The sequence below is a fragment of the Odocoileus virginianus genome, chromosome 9 (genome assembly GCF_023699985.2).
Source record: "Odocoileus virginianus isolate 20LAN1187 ecotype Illinois chromosome 9, Ovbor_1.2, whole genome shotgun sequence".
Lineage (NCBI taxonomy): Eukaryota > Metazoa > Chordata > Mammalia > Artiodactyla > Cervidae > Odocoileus > Odocoileus virginianus.
In genome coordinates, this window is record NC_069682.1 from 57,104,466 (window position 1) to 57,121,051 (window position 16,586).

Here is a 16,586-nt window from a genome sequence, read left to right on the forward strand (position 1 = left end):
AGCTGTTTGGAGTCTAGAGATGAGAAGGAAAAATGTGCTGCACTCAATATGCCAGCAAATTTGGAAAACTCAGCAGTGGCCACAGGACTGGAAAACGTCCATTTTCATTCCAGTCCCTAAGAAAGGCAGTCCCAAAGAATGCTCAAACTACCTCACAATTGCACTCATCTCACATGCTAGTAAAGTAATGCTCAAAATTCTCCAAGTCAGGCTGCAGCAATACGTGAACCAAGAACTTTCAGATGTTCAAGCTGGTTTTAGAAAAGGCAGAGGAACCAGAGATCAAATTGCCAATACCCTCTGGATCATCAAAAAAGCAAGAGAGTTCCAGAAAAACATCTATTTCTGCTTTATTGACTACGCCAAAGCCTTTGACTGTGTGGATCACAATAAACTGTGGAAAATTCTGAAGGAGATGGGAATACCAGATCACCTGACCTGCCTCTTGAGAAACCTGTATGCAGGTCAGGAAGCAACAGTTAGAACTGGACATGGAACAACAGACTGGTTCCAAATAGGAAAAGGAGTACATCAAGGCTGTATATTGTCACCCTGCTTATTTAACTTATATGCAGAGTACATCATGAGAAACGCTGGGCTGGAAGAAGCACAAGCTGGAATCAAGATTGCCAGGAGAAATATATCTGAGAACCTCAGATATGCAGATGACACCACCCTTATGGCAGAAAATGAAGAGGAACTAAAAAGCCTCTTGATGAAAGTGAAAGAGGAGAGTGAAAAAGTTGGCTTAAAGCTCAACATTCAGAAAACTAAGATCATGGCATCTGGTCCCATCACCTCATGGGAAATAGATGGGGAGACAGTGGAAACAGTGTCAGACTTTATTTTTTTGGGCTCCAAACTCACTGCAGATGGTGATTGCAGCCATGAAATTAAAAGACGCTTACTCCTTGGAAGGAAAGTTATGATCAACCTAGATAGCATATTAAAAAGCAGAGACATTACTTTGCCAACAAAGGTCCATCTGGTCAAGGCTATGGTTTTTCCAGTGGTCATGTATGGATGTGAGAGTTGGACTGTGAAGAAAGCTGAGTGCCGAAAAATTGATGCTTTTGAACTGTGGTGTTGGAGAAGACTCTTGAGAGTCCCTTGGATTGCAAGGAGATCCAACCAGTCCATCCTGAAGGAGATAGGTCCTGAGTGTTCATTGGAAGGACTGATGCTGAAGTTGAAACTCCAGTACTTTGGCCACCTCATGTGAAGAGTTGACTCATTGGAAAAGACCCTGATGCTGGGAGGGATTGGGGGCAGGAGGCGAAGGGGACAACAGAGGATGAGATGGCTGGATGGCATCACTGACTCAATGGGCATGAGTTTGAGTAAACTCCAGGAGTTGGTGACGGACAGGGAGGCCTGGTGTGCTGCGATTCATGGGGTCGCAAAGAGTCGGACATGACTGAGCGACTGAACTGAACTGAGACCACGAAGATGGGACGGGCGGGAGCTTGGGAACAAAGGTGGGAGATTTGAAAAGGTTAGTGCAGCTTAGCAGTTAGAACAAGAACTTTGGAGTCAGACAGGCCCAGGTCAAACCCTGCCTGTGCTGCCTGTTATCTAGATAGCTCTGGGCAACTGACAACCTTTCTGAGCCTCAGTTTCCCTGACTGCCTAGTCGAGATCATTACAGACTGGCAGACTCTCAGTCAAAGTTGCTCTTATTCTTACTCTTACCTTGCAAAGAATGGGGCTACTGAGGGCCACGGTTGGTGGGATGTTGGGGTTGGCAGGTGGACAGGGCAGTGAGCACGAGCACCAGTGACCTGCCTGCCCATCTTGCTGCCCAGCTCACTCGCAAGAACTACATGGTGAAGAACCTGAAGCGATTCCGGAAACAAATGGAGCGTGAGGCAGGAAAGCTGGAGGCAGCCAAGTGTGACTTCTTCCCCAAAACCTTTGAGATGCCCTGCGAGTATCACCTATTTGTGGAGGAGTTTCGTAAGAACCCGGGCATCACCTGGATCATGAAACCTGTGAGTGCCCAGTGCTGAGGCCTGGGGGTTGGGGCATCCTAGGCACTAGAGCAGGGCTCCTTCATTGGCACATGTCTGGACAGGACTTTGCCTGGGAATTCAGCCTTAGATGCACCATCTGATTTTCCCTCAAGGGCTGACTACATCTCCTTCTCTCTGCAGTGTGTGGACTCTGCACCTGTGACTGCTTGTACACAGTAAATGCTCAGTAAATGTATAGTAGATGCTCAACAAGTGTTTACTAGATAAACAAATGAGCCTTAGACCCCCAAGGCAGGGACCCCAGAGAAGTCGCTTTCTGATTTGAATGAAAACAATAGCCAGGCCGTGAGAAGGGCTTTGCTTGCATTGCCCATGTTCTTGTAATGGCCCTTGGGAGGAGGTATTATCTGCCCTGTTTTAAAGATGAGGAGCCTGAGACCTATTTATTCAGGCATCCCACACATGCTCTTTGAGCACCTGCCATGTGCCAGGCACAGAACTGGATGGTGGGGAGATAGCTCTCAGGTAGAGGATACATGTGTGGTTACAGCTGTGGCAAGTGTTGATCAGGAGAATGGTTCCAGCAGAGGAAACAGCAGGACGACTTTCTCCAGTCCTTCAGCAGGCTTCCCTGAAGAAGTGAGAGATTGGGCTCCGAGGCCAAACCCTTTGGTTCAACTATTACCTGTACTGCCTGCTAGCTGTGTGACCTCAGGCAGACGACTTAACTCCTCTGTGCCCCAGTTTCCCCGTCTGGAAAGTGAGGATCACTATAGCACCTATGACTAAATGGGTTAACAAAAGTACAGCATATCTTAGGTCCTCACTGAATGATAGTTATTGTTGTTGTAAGAATTAGTATTCAAAAACAAAAGGAAACAAATTTAAAAGAAAAAGAATTGAGCTTTGATCTGAAGGATACAGAGGAGTCAGCCCGGAGAAGGGCAGAGGTGGGAGCAGTCTAGAAGGGAACTGCAAGCACAAAGGCCTTGCACCTGGAGGGGGTCCTTGGGGGGATCAAGAAACTGAGAGGAGGGCAAGGGTGCCAGAGCCCCTGTCAGCCCCTCAGCCCTTCCTCGTGCCAGGGCTGGACTCTCAAAACAATGCCACCATAGCCTTGAATGGCATTATCAGAGCCCCCCAGTATTTTCTGGATTTGGGAACATGCTGGGCCCCAAGAAGGGAGCTGGGGGTAGGGTAGGGAGGGGGCAGTCCTTCTTGAGGCTGAGGACAGGCTAGTGTTGGCTGATACAGATTTAGCTAATATCAGGTACGCGGCACTAGTGGTAAAGAACCCGCCTGCCAGTGCAGGAGACACAGGTTCAATCCCTGGGCTGGGAAGATCCCCTGGAGGAGGGCATGGCAACCCACTCCAGTATTCTTGCCTGGAGAATCCCATGGAAAGAGGAGCCTGGAGGGCTACAGTCCATGGGGTCACAAAGAGCCGGACATGACTGAAGTAATTTAGCAAGCATGCACTCACAGGTACACACACGTGAATGGAGGGGGAAGCTGGTAAAAAACAATGGATGCTCCCAAAGGGGACTGAGCCAAGATTTACTTAGGCCTCTTGATATGTGGCTGGAAGGCTCATCCCCCTCCCTGGGAGAAGGGAAGGCCAGTGAGAAGGGCTTGGAAGGGTGTTAAGCAGAGGAACACTGCAACCCACTGGGGCGGATCCCAGTTCCCAGTATTATCTTCTCAGACACATGGTAATTTGTGCTAATTGGGAACAAGCAACTGCACATTAAGTTGATTCCTTTCCCAGCCCCCAGCCTTTGTTAGCAGCAGACACAACGACAGCTGTAATTAAGAGGAGGAATCTTGGCTTCACGTTTGTGTGTGCGTGCATGTGTTTGTGTGTGTGTGTGTGTGTGTCTCCTCTCTCCTGAATCGCTGAGGCTCCCTGTCTAGGCTCCCTGTGGGGCACGGAGAGTTTGTGCTTCTAGTCAGAAGCCTGGGTTCTAATTCTGAGCCACCACTCGCGAGCTATGTGACCCTGAGCAGGTTACTCAGCCCCTCTCAGTCCATCTCCTCATCTGTAAAATGCCCTTAATGGACACACCTGCCTTATAGGGTTATGAGATAATTCATTGAAGTTACATGGGTTATATACATGAATTGTATAAGCTGTATAAAGTGCTTTGCACTTAGGTGCCTAATAATTGACCATTTTTATTGTTATTTCACAGAGTCCAGGCAACACCATTTCTTCCCCCTGCCCCTGGGGAGCACTGGGTCCATGCTTCCCAAATTTGGACGTGCTCACAAATCCTTGGGGATCTGGTAAAAGTGCAGAGCCCCTCTCAGCAGGTCTGGATGAGACTTCAGAATCTGCATTGTTAACCACTCATGGTGAGCCACTGGGGCTGATTCACAGACAACACTTTGAGTAATGAGACTGTAGAGAAGTAATTCTCACATGCAAGGATCCTCTGGAGAGTTGATTGAAGCACCCACTCTACTGGATTCAGTTAGGCCTGGTGTGATGCCTGAGAATCTGCATGCCTCACAAATTCCCAAATGGGGCAGTTAGGACTCTCCAGGGAAATAGAACCATTAGGGGATGTGTGTGTGTGTGTGTGTGTGTGTGTGTGTAAGGAATTAGTTCGTGTGATATTGTGGGGGCTGGTAAGTCTAAACTGTGGTGACAGAAAGCTCAGGCAGGATTTCTCTGTTACACTCTTGCAGCAAAATTGTTCTTTTTCCAGAACCCTCGGGTTTTGCTCTTAAGTTGTCATCTGAATGACTGAAGCTCACTCACATCATCCAGAATGATATTCTTTACTTAAAGTCTACTTATTGTAGATATTAATCATGTCTAAAAAATGTCTTCTTAGCAGCATCTAGACAAACGTTTGACCAAACAACTGGGCAGCATTGCCCAGCCAAGTTGACACGTGAAATTAACCATCACACTGGGTTATAAGGGTGCTACTGGTCTGGGTGCCACACTCTGAGAACCAGTGGGCCAGATCATTAGTTCTGGGATCCTGTTGTTTGGATCCCTTTGGTGTGGAGAAATGTTAAAAAATAGGACATTGCCCTAAATTTGGAAATTAGAGGAAGAAAGCCCCTTGAATCCCTCTATTCTCACAAGGCCTGCCTTTGTGACCCAGTCAGTTGTCATCCACTCATATACCAAATTTTTCACATCGTTGCTGTGGCTAGGCCAGTTGGGGCAGCGACCAGCCTGCCTTTCCCTCCAATGTCTCCTGTGCACAGTTCCCTGGGGCCTGCGAGCCTTCATCTTCCTCTTCAGTGGGGGCAGGGCAGTCTTGGAAGGAGAGGGTTGAGCTGAGTCCAAAGGAAGCAGACAGTGTCATCCCCTTCATGTCACCCTACTACATCTGCCTGCCAATGCAGGAGACACAAGAGATGTGGATTCGATCCCTGGGTTGGGAAGATCCCCTGGAGGAGGGCATGGCAACCCACTCCAGTATTCTTACCTGGAGAATCCCATGGACAGAGGAGCCTGGCGGGCTACAGTCCATGGAGTCGCAAAGAATTGGACACGACTTAGTGCACACATATAGGGACCCGTCTTCCCGTCCCATCAGTCTAGTGTATAAATCACCTCAATCCAGACTTTTTTCCACCTAAGCGCTCTCTCTCTCCCACTAGCCCAGGCCCTCTGGATTGACAAGGAAATGAACAGGACCCAGCTCATGGGGACCATGCTTGCTCCTCTAGTGTCCCTTGTGTGGCTGGGAGGGCAGGTGGTAGGCGCTCAGGGCCCTGTCTGTCAGTCTCTCACTGTGTCCACAGAGCTGGTCTGACACTTTACTAAGGGCTGTGAGCATCTGGGGTGACCACTGGGCTGTGCTGGGCTCTGGGGGCCTCTGTCCAAACTACAGGATGGTAAAAATCAAGTTTTAACATTTTCTCATGTGGGTTTACCCCAACCAGCGCTTCTCACACTTTTTCACTGAACTCTCCCAAGAGTTGGGATGTTTTGGATGGCAGGTAACAGAAAACCCCAACTCACAGCATCTCAGACGAGAAGGCAAGGGTTCTGAACTATTCTCATGCCTTGTGTCTCTGGCATCTGGTGAAATGTGTGGACCCCATCACAGAACAGGGTTTTTAGAAGCCTAGCATAGAGCCTGTCTGACTGTAAAAGAAAGCAACTATGTTGTAAAACAGTTACCAACTGTGTTAGTCTGGGTCCTCTGAGAAATAGACGCCAAGACAAGATTCAACAGGCCAGAGTGTGGCCTGTGGGACAAGGGGGAGGGAGCTGGGAGAGGCTAGGGGTGCTGATAACACCACCACATCTGACCCCAGTGAGGGAGAGAGTGAAGGAAGGGTGGCCTAAGGGGAGCTCAGCGAGGCCCAGTGAGGCCTCAAGCCCAATTTGTTGTCAGAAGTCCCCTGTGTCCCAGGAGTGGGCCAGCCTTCGTGTCCCTGCGTCCTCATCTCTGGCCTGGCCAGCAGGGCAGGGCTTCACCGCAGACCAGCAGTCAGAGTCCTGTGGGCACTTCTCACCAGGCAGCCACAAACTATTAACACATTCCTTCTGCTGCAGGAGTATATGTGCTTTTCATTAACAATTAAAGAGAGTTTAGCAGCAGGCCCAATCGTTATCATAATTTCGAAGTTGTAACAAGTATAAGCAGTATTTGGAGACAGATATATCAGTGACAGTTGTAATGCAATATGAAAATAACTATGATTTCTTTTGAGAGCCAAGTCACAGGCCTGGCTAACACTGCTAGGATTTCATGCCTGCATTTATAATGGAAGGAAACATGAAAATCTGGTCATGGGTTAATGAAAATAAAGATCAAAAAATTTCCTCATTCAGATTTACAGACCCCAGGGAATTTCCTTTGATGGAAGGTCGTGCAAATCCAGGGGTGGTTTGTTAGGCAGTTCTACATTATCATCTACTCCCAGTTCAGTGGGCTGACTGCTCCTCTCAGTCACAGCAAGGCTGCTGCAGCCCTAACTCACCCCTCTCACATCTCCACCTGCCACAGGAATAAGAGAATACCCTGGTTTTGTGGCCTTTAGAGGAAGACACAAATTCCCAGAAGTCGCCATAGCAGACTTCCCCTTGCATCCCGCCAGCTCACACCTGAACCAATCATGTTGCAGGGGCGTGGAACCACTGTGAGAGCTCAGACCTCCCCAGAGGGCGGGGCCACGGGGAAGAGGAGACCCAAATGGGGTTCCATTGGCAATGAAAGAGAATGGTTGCTAGGGAGACCACCAACCACATCTGCAACACCCACTGACTATGACCTGTGATGAATGGCCCCCAAGGGCATGGCAAGGGGAGGGAGGAGGTGAAGGGCTGTGAGTGGCTGCAGGTGATACAAAATCAAACTGGGTTCATTTTATTTTTTTTTATTTTATTTTTATTTTATTTTTAATAATAACAACCTTTTTATTTAATTAATTAATTAATTTATTTTTTTGTGGTTTTTGTCATACATTGAAATGAATTAGCCATGGATTTACATGTATTCCCCGTCCCGGTCCCCCCTCCCACCCGATCCCTCTGGGTCTTCCCAGTGCACCAGGCCCGAGCACTTGTCTCATGCATCCAACCTGGGCTGGTGATCTGTTTCACCCTAGATAATATACATGTTTCGATGCTGTTCTCTTGAAACATCCCACCCTCGCCTTCTCCCACAGAGTCCACAAGTCTGTTCTATACATCTGACTCTCTTTTTCTGTTTTGCATATAGGGTTATCGTTACCATCTTTCTAAATTTCATATATATGTGTTAGTACACTGTAATGGTCTTTATCTTTCTGGCTTACTTCGCTCTGTATAATGGGCTCCAGTTTCATCCATCTCATTAGAACTGATTCAAATGAATTCTCTTTAATGGCTGAGTAATATTCCATGGTGTATATGTACCACAGCTTCCTCATCCATTCGTCTGCTGGTGGGCATCTAGGTTGCTTCCATGTCCTGGCTATTATAAACAGTGCTGCGATGAACATTGGGGTGCACGTGTCTCTTTCAGATCTGGTTTCCTTGGTGTGTATGCCCAGAAGTGGGATTGCTGGGTCATATGGCAGTTCTATTTCCAGCTTTTTAAGAAATCTCCACACTGTTTTCCACACTGGCTGTACTAATTTGCATTCCCACCAACAGTGTAAGAGGGTTCCCTTTTCTCCACACCCTCTCCAGCATTTATTGCTTGTAGACTTTTGGATAGCAGCCATCCTGACTGGCATGTAATGGTACCTCATTGTGGTTTTGATTTGCATTTCTCTGATAATGAGTGATGTTGAGCATCTTTTCATGTGTTTTTTTGCCATCTGTATGTCTTCCTTGGAGAAATGTCTATTTAGTTCTTTGGCCCATTTTTTGATTGGGTCATTTATTTTTCTGGAGTTGAGCTGGAGGAGTTGCTTGTATATTTTTGAGATTAATCCTTTGTCTGTTGCTTCATTTGCTATTATTTTCTCCCAATCTGAGGGCTGTCTTTTCACCTTGCTTATAGTTTCCTTTGTTGTGCAAAAGCTTTTAAGTTTCATTAGGTCCCATTTGTTTATTTTTGCTTTTGTTTCTAAAATTCTGGGAGGTGGGTCATAGAGGATCCTGCTGTGATTTACGTAGGAGAGTGTTTTGCCTATGTTCTCCTCTAGGAGTTTTATAGTTTCTGGTCTTACATTTAGATCTTTAATCCATTTTGAGTTTATTTTTGTGTATGGTGTTAGAAAGTGTTCTAAACTGGGTTCATTTTAATAATCCACTTGTATTGTTTTCCAATGAATAACATGAAAGTGAAAGTCATTCAGTCGTATCCAACTCTTTGTGACCTCCATGGACTGTAGAGTTCATGGAATTCTCCAGGCCAGAATACTAGAGTGGGTAGCCTTTCCCTTCTCCAGGGGATCTTCCCAAACCAGAGATTGAACCCAGGTCTCCCACATTGCAGGTGGATTTTTTACCAACTGAGCCACAAGGGAAGCCCAATCAATAACATATCTTTAAATAAAAATACTATAAAAATATTTTCCTCCCGATTCGTCAAGTAACACTGATGCTCCCAGAAGTGACACCATGTTTATCACTTAATTCTGCATGCTCCCTCACATTTTGCAGAAGCTGAGTGAGCCCTAGGCTTGTGAAACACAGATTTAACCAGCCTGGATTTGTCATCTACAAGCTAGGTAACTTTGAGGAGAGGGCTTGGTCTCTCTGTTCCTTGATATCCTTGGCTGCAAAATGGGGATATTAATGTCTACATACAAGTTTTTTGAAACGCTTTAATGAGGTCATGAGTGTGAAATCTGTGTGCCTGGTTCATCGCTGAGAAATATTAGCTGCTAACATTATCATTGTTAGGAACTGTTCCCCTAAATTTCGGTTTCCGTTGCTTCATTGCAAAACTCAGAGGCTTGAAACAACAGTCATCTCTGATGTAGCTCACGAGTCTCCAAGCTGGGCTTATGGCTGCTCCAGCATTTATCAAGGCAGCTTTACCGAGGGCTGGAGAGTTCACTGCCAAGCTGGCTCACTAGCTTGGCTGGCAAGTTGGTACTGGCTGCTGGCCGGGAGCTCAGCCAGGGTTGAGGGCTGGAGGACTCAGTTGCCCTTCACATGGGCCTCTCCATGTGCCCTGAGCTTCCTTACAGCATGGTGGCTGGGTTCCCAGGGTGACCGTCCTCCAAGAGAAAGCGTGTGGAAGCTGTGCTGTGTTTTATGACCCAGTACTGGAACTCACACAGGATCACTTCTGCTGTACACAAAAATAGCTGAGACAGTCCTATAGGCTCACACAGATTCAAGGAGAAGGGACAGCTATTTCTGCTCTTGACGGAAGGTGGAGGGTAATAAGGTTGTGGAAGACATATGGGACTGGGAATATCATGATTGCTTTTGGAAATGACAGTCCAGCAGGCTAGATATTAGATAATTTCCAGTCTCAACCACCCTGATAAATCACCATGCAGGAAGTTTATTCTCCACTCTGTAGGATTCTTCCCTTAGGAGGACATCTTCTGGAATAGGCATGTCAGTGACAGCTCTGTCCATCTCACATTGTATAAAGAGCTTTTAACCAGCTGGGCCATGCTCCAAGAAGATGAGAGCGAAATGAGAATTTGCACAGGCTGGGTGCATTTATGCTGCAGAAAAACGACTCTGGGTCACCTGCTCAATGGCTGCAAATAATTAAAAAAGGCTCTTCTGGGGTCTAGGAGTCAGATTTGTTCCAGGAGGCCCTTGAGGCCAGTACCAGGCAGACAGAATTTTAGCCCAACACAGACTAAGCTGTGAAAGCCCATGAGGTCTAGATTATTGCTAAAGCATAAAGCCAAGCACACCTCGTGTGTACCTTTTGGATGACTGCTTAATAGAGCTATCCTGCCATGGAATGGGCTATCTAGGGGTGGGGGAGGGTAGTGAGCTCCCTGACTTTGTGAATGTGCAAGGTCAGGCAGGTGACCTGTAGAGGGATGTCACAGAGGGAGCAATGTCTTTGGTGCCTCCTGTTCTGCATGATGTTAAAGATGCTCCCCCCCCCCCCCCCCCCCCCCCGCCAAAAAAAAAGATGTTCCCAACCCTGAGACTCTGAAGCTTTGAATTATCCATTCTGGGATTCAGTAAAGGCAGACTGACTTCAGTATTAGCTGAAGCAAAATCTAATTAGGAAGGCAAATTGATTTCCAAAAAAAGAATTGGATGATATGTTCCCAGGGCTGTTAGAAATGGCTTTTTAATTGTCTGCTCCTTTGTATTATTCATGCAATTGTGTGCCTTTGTGAACCAAGTCTCTCACTTTCCTCCCTACTTCCCTCCCTCCGACCCGCCTGGCTTAACACCTTCTCTGTCCCAACCCCTTTAAGGCTGTGCTGGGCCAATCCTTGGGGACAGCTGGGAGGCCCACGAGGGAGCTGGAGACAGAGAAATGCCGGGGAAGGGCCCCAGGTCCAAGGGCCCACAGGGAACCATATGGAGCTAAGAGCCAATCTTTCTACCCTCACCCCCACCTCAGGTAGCCCGGTCACAGGGGAAGGGCATCTTCCTCTTCCGGAGACTGAAGGACATCATGGACTGGAAGAAGGTGAGCCTGCCTTTCCCCCTTCCTCCCCACACACTCCTTTGCCCCCTTGCAGGGATCTGGGGCCACTCCTCCTCACCCTCAGTGCTCGGAGGGCTGGCAAAGGAGCTCTGCCCACAGGCCTGCCCATGGGTGCAGGGTCTCTGGAGTCAAATTGCCCAGATTCAAATCCTGACCTTACCACTTCCTAGCTGTGTGAGCTTGGGCAAGTTATTTCACTTGTTGATGCCCCCAATAAATCAGGATAGTAATAGTACCCACTGAAGATGGGATGAGTTAGTGTGTCTAAGAGAACAGTACGCTCTTTTCCTGGGCCTCTGACTCATCTGGCTGGGGGAGTTTGGCTAATTCTTCCTCCGGCTCCTGGACTAAGCCTGCGGCAGCCCTCTCCCTGGCCCCCAGCCCAAGCCTGTCTCGGTCCAGGAATCGGTGTAATAGAAATGCTGGTCCCAACCCTGTCCCCACTGTTCCGCAGCTCTGTGGTCTTGGGGAAAGGGCTGAACCCCTCTGAACCTGAGAGATGGTAATGGTGCAGGCTGGGTGACGGGAGCAGGCTGTCACAACCCGCACCTACTGCGCCAGCAGGCTCGCAGCAGGGGAACAATAAATGAATTGCCCCTCCTCACTGTGTGTCCCTGTTCCTCCCACGAAACTGTCAGGGCACCGCTGGGAAGAAGCTCACCAGCCTGGAGGCCCAGCCGGCCCGAAACACTGTCAACCCCTCTGGCAGCCATGTGAGTATAAGTGGGGGTGGCCCAGGACCCCAGAAAGAGAAGAACTGGCTGCTTTGATGGAGAAGCATATCTTCAGGGAGGGGGTGATGATAGGTGTAGACAATTCTGCCCTTGGGCCCAGATGACCACCAAGCATGTAACATTTGCCCTGGGGCCTCGGTTTTCTCACAGGGTTACCGTGAAGGGGACAATGGGTGGGAAAGGGCTTTGCAGATGGTGAGGTGAAAAGGCCGGAGTTGGGCTGGCTGCAAAGAATCAGCAGGAAGAGAAGGGAGAGGAGTGTCCTTGGAGGCCTGCGTGGTGCTGCAGCAACACCACCAATGGGACTTTCTCCAGTCGGGGGAATGGTGCACGCTTGTGCCCTCTGATGTCCTGACCACTAGTGACATGTTAATATCTGGACACTGGAAATGAGGCTAGGGCAACTTGAAAGGCTGGACTTTTATTTCCTCTTTGACTATGGTAAAATATACATAAAAATTTTCAGTTTAACCTTATTTAAGTGTGCAATTCAATGGCATTAAGTACATTCATAGTTTTGTGCAAACTGTGTTCCATTTCTAGAACTTTTTCATCTTCCCCAGCTGAAACTTGTACCCATTAAACACTAACTCTCTTCTGCCCTGCCGCCCCCAACCCCTGACAGCCCCCTTCCTACTTTCTATCTCTAAGAATTTCACTACTCTCACCTCATGTAAGTGGAATCAGACAAGATTTGTCCTTTTAGGTCTGGCTTATTTCACTTAGCATGATGCCTCCAAGTTTCATCTGTACTGTCACATGTAATATCATTTCCTTTTAATCAATTTAAATATAAATGTACATAGCCACATGTGACTGGTAGCTGCTCTATTGGACAGCACAGATTTGGCTGTTAAATGCCCAGGCTCTGGGCCTAGCCTGTGTGAGACCACTTCCCAGCTGTACCACCCATCAGCTGTGTGACCTTAAGCAAGTCACTCCCCCTGTCTGTGCTTCAGTTTCTCATCTGTAAAATGGTGATAATATTAGTACTTTCCTGACAGGGTTGATTTAAGGATCAGATCATATACCCAAAGTAGAGTGCCTAACACAAGGCCTCTTACACAGGAAATGCTCCCCCCAAAATGTTAATAACAATTATTATTACAACTAGGACACAAGAAGTTCTGATGACCAGAAAGATGAAATTCCCGTGGAGAACTATGTAGCTCAGCGTTACATCGAAAATCCCTACTTGATAGGAGGTGAGATGGCCGTCTCTGCTCCCTGCCCTTCTACAGGATCGTCGGTCGGTTAGTCAGTCAACAAGCCTGGATTAGCAGCCAGTCATGGGCTCAGCCTGCCACCAGGCATGATGAGATGCAAAGATGGAGCCCCGTCCTGCAGGGTCTTGACTGAGAGGGGCCAGTGCTCTGAAGGGGCCCCATGGAATAGCATTAATATCACTTGCCTCCTCTCACTTCCTCAGGCATTGTCCTTCTTCGGGGACGTTTGTGGGTCTCTCCTCCGCCCCTCCCTATCCCAGTGACCCCCATCCTCTCTCATGACTTTAATCACCACCCAGATCCCATGACCCCCAGATTTCTCTCTCCGGCTAAGACCTTGGCCCATACCCCAGACCCTGATGTCCCACAGTCTGTGACATCCCCTTGAGAGCATCTCTCAGCAGCTTGAAACCAACAAGACTAAAATCTAGCCTTGTCCTCCCCTTACCATCTGGCTCACCCCTCAGTTTCCCTACCTGGGGACAGAACTGTCCCCCCACAAGCCAGAAGGTGGAGACTACTCTGGAAACATCTCTCTCGTCTCCTCCCACATCCGGTTCTCCATCAAGCCTCCATGTAGCTCTTGAATTTCCTAGCTGGCCACCTCCATACCCAGTCTGGCCACTGCCCTCTCCCTCCTCACTGATGCCCACAGCTCTGGTCCCCTTTGCTCCACTCCACACACAGTCCCCAGAGGGGTCAGACACCCCTCAGCGGCTTCCCATGGTTGCTGGAACAAGACCCAAAAACCGCTCACGACCTGGCCCCTGCTGACCTCACTGACCTCGTCTCCTTGCACTCTGCCCTTGGACAAGCCCCCTTTGTCCCCTCTGGGCCTCTGTTCAGGCAGCACCTCCTGCCCGAAGACCCCCGCCCACTCTGGGCTCCGCAGGCACCTGGCACCTCCTGTGGTTTTATTGGGATTCACATCGGCCTGTCCACTGCCATCTCTCCCAAACCTAGCTTGGTGCTGGACACACCATCGGTATTCGTTATGCCAATTCATTCTCCCCTTGCTTGACAGGCCGCAAGTTTGACCTGCGTGTCTACGTGCTGGTGATGTCGGTGAGTGACCGAGACAGGTGCTCTCCTCCGGGGCGGGGGAGGGGCAGCTGGCCCAGGGGACAGGGCAGAGGCCATTCTGGGGGCACCCATGTGAGCTGTCTGGTTTTTCCTGCCTGGGAGAGCCCAGGGGGTGATCATTGGATCTAAGCTTCTCCATCTCAGAGGCCCCAGTATCTGGATCGTCTCTGCCTTCCTTCTCTGTTCGTTCAGTCATCCGTGGTAACCACAGCCAACATTTATTGAGCACCTACTAAGTACCAGGCCCAGTATTTAGCAGATTTTCTTTCTTTCAGTCTTTCTAATTAACCAGGGAGGTAGGTTCTTTTGTTTGCTTCATTTTACAGATAAGGAGATAGATCAGACAGGTTGAGCGACTTGCTCAAGGTCACACAGCTGTGAGTGGCAGAGCAGGGATTCGGATCCTGACAACCGACTCTCTTAACCAAAGAGCTTCTATACTCCCTCCACCCATGCATTCGACAAACACTTAAACTTTCATGGTACAATATGCTGGGCATAGGATATCGGAGTCTCTAAGACAGGCTCGGCCCCTGCCCTCCTGGAACTCACCATCTGGTGGGTGTCACATGTGATGGTGGAGCAGAGGAAAGGCCCATTAATTTTGTTCCCTTCTGCATCTCTCCATCCCTACTCCTACCCCCAGGAAGGAGGGGATCGAATCAGAGAAGGCTGATGTTTGAGCAGATTCTTGCAAGATGATGTGGGAAAGAAGGCAGAGCATTTCAGGTGGAGGAAACAGCAGGTGCAAAAGCCAGGAGGTGTGAAAGTGCTGGAATTGATCCTCTTTCCCTTTTCTCTCTCTCCATTCCTACCTCCCCCATAGTACATCCCGCTGCGGGCCTGGCTGTACCGGGATGGCTTCGCCCGATTCTCGAACACCCGCTTCACACTGAACAGCATTGATGACCAGTGTATCCTAGGATTCCCCCACCTGCCCCCAGCATCCTCCAGGCACCCTGCCCTTCCTGTCCTCTGACTGGTCCTGAAATAACTCATTCATTCCACAGATGTCAAACTCCCATCAGGGCATAGGAGATACAGCAGTGAACAAAACAGCCCTGGTCCCTTCCCTCGGGGAACTTACAGTCTTGAGGGGATGGGGGAATCCCCCAGTGACCTGAGGGAAACAGCCCTGCTATGCTCAGAGCAACTCACCCAAAGCTTCCCTGCTTGATCGTCATTTCACATTGATTCGATTCATAGGATTGGACTTGTTGAGCCCCTTTGGAAAATGTTCACATCCCTTTGGAAAATGTTCACATCCCTTTATGTACCCAGTCACTGACTCACTCATTCATTCGAATACAGTGCCTTTTTCACCAAATTAGCAGATATGAAAATTTTGATAACATGCTGTATTGGCAAGGCTAGGGGAGTATATACATTGCTGGTAAAGTGTCAACTGTACAACTGCTTAGGCGGCAATCTGGCAAATCTCTCAAAAAAACAAATGGACATACCCAGCAATTGCCTTCTGGGAATTTATCCTACAGGTACACTCACAATATAGGATAGGAAAAGAGAGGTTTAAATGTTATCCACTGCATAGCCCTGTTGTGAGAGCAAAAAAAAATAATAGGAAATAACTGAATGAATGGCTCATTTATACAACAGAATACTATCCAGCTGGTAAAAAGGAACCAGGGGAGGTGCTTTATGTACTGATGAAATAATCTCCAAGAGGAATTGTTAACTGGAAAAAAACTAAGTGTAAAACTCTGTGCAAAGGATGCTCCCATTCATGTTAAAACGTATATCTCTGTATATATTTTTATCTGTGCATAAACATCTCTAGAAGGATAGACAAGAAACTAGAAACAGAATTTGACTTGGAGGAGAAATGAATGGGAGGGGACAGTGTTGGGGTTAGGGGGAGGAGATATTCCTTATATACATTTTTATACTTTTGGCTTTTGTACAATGTGAGTGTATCATCTGGTCAAAATAAAAAGAGCAAACATTGTTTTTAAGACTTTTAGACATGAGCATCAGAGGAAAAGGGGTAAATGATCTAGAAATAAATATTTAGGAGATAAACCAGCAGGACTAGATTACCTTCATATGGGAGAGGTGGAAGTAGCAAGTGATACTGCCGAGCTTCTGGCTTGAGCAATCCAGCTAATGCTTTTAGCCAAGTCACACCACTCTGCCTTAATCTCATCATTCAATTAAGTGTCAAGAGCTCAGTTTCGGGCCCTGGGAGGGGTCCCCCTTCCTGCAACAATCCCACTAGATAAGTATAACCTTTTTTTCACTGAACCTTATTTAAGTATTTTTCTTATAGCTACGAAGTATTCCACTGAGTAGACTCGCTGGTTTACTAATCCTATTGTACTGGCTGCAGACATTTGGGAAGTAGTCAGTTTCTTCCTATTATGACAGACAATGCTGTAAAGAAACATTTTTTTTTCATAAATCTTTTACTATATTAAAATTTTTTCCTTTATATGGCCTCACAGAGGTGTAACTACTGGGTCAAAGGAATCAGCCAGGTTGTTTTCCAGATTTCCTCATATT

General features: G+C 47.9%; 1 protein-coding gene across 2 annotated transcripts in view; it reads left to right on the forward strand.

The window, feature by feature from the left end:
- TTLL9 (tubulin tyrosine ligase like 9) overlaps positions 1–16,586 on the forward strand; it is a 47,463-nt gene that overhangs the window by 15,151 nt on the left and 15,726 nt on the right. For both annotated transcript variants that reach the window (XM_070472503.1, XM_020916011.2), the window contains exons 5-10: positions 1,806–1,991; positions 10,937–11,005; positions 11,662–11,736; positions 12,872–12,962; positions 14,008–14,048; positions 14,893–14,980. In XM_070472503.1, the coding sequence (XP_070328604.1) occupies positions 1,806–1,991; positions 10,937–11,005; positions 11,662–11,736; positions 12,872–12,962; positions 14,008–14,048; positions 14,893–14,980 (550 nt within the window). The remainder of the gene's footprint in view (positions 1–1,805; positions 1,992–10,936; positions 11,006–11,661; positions 11,737–12,871; positions 12,963–14,007; positions 14,049–14,892; positions 14,981–16,586) is intronic.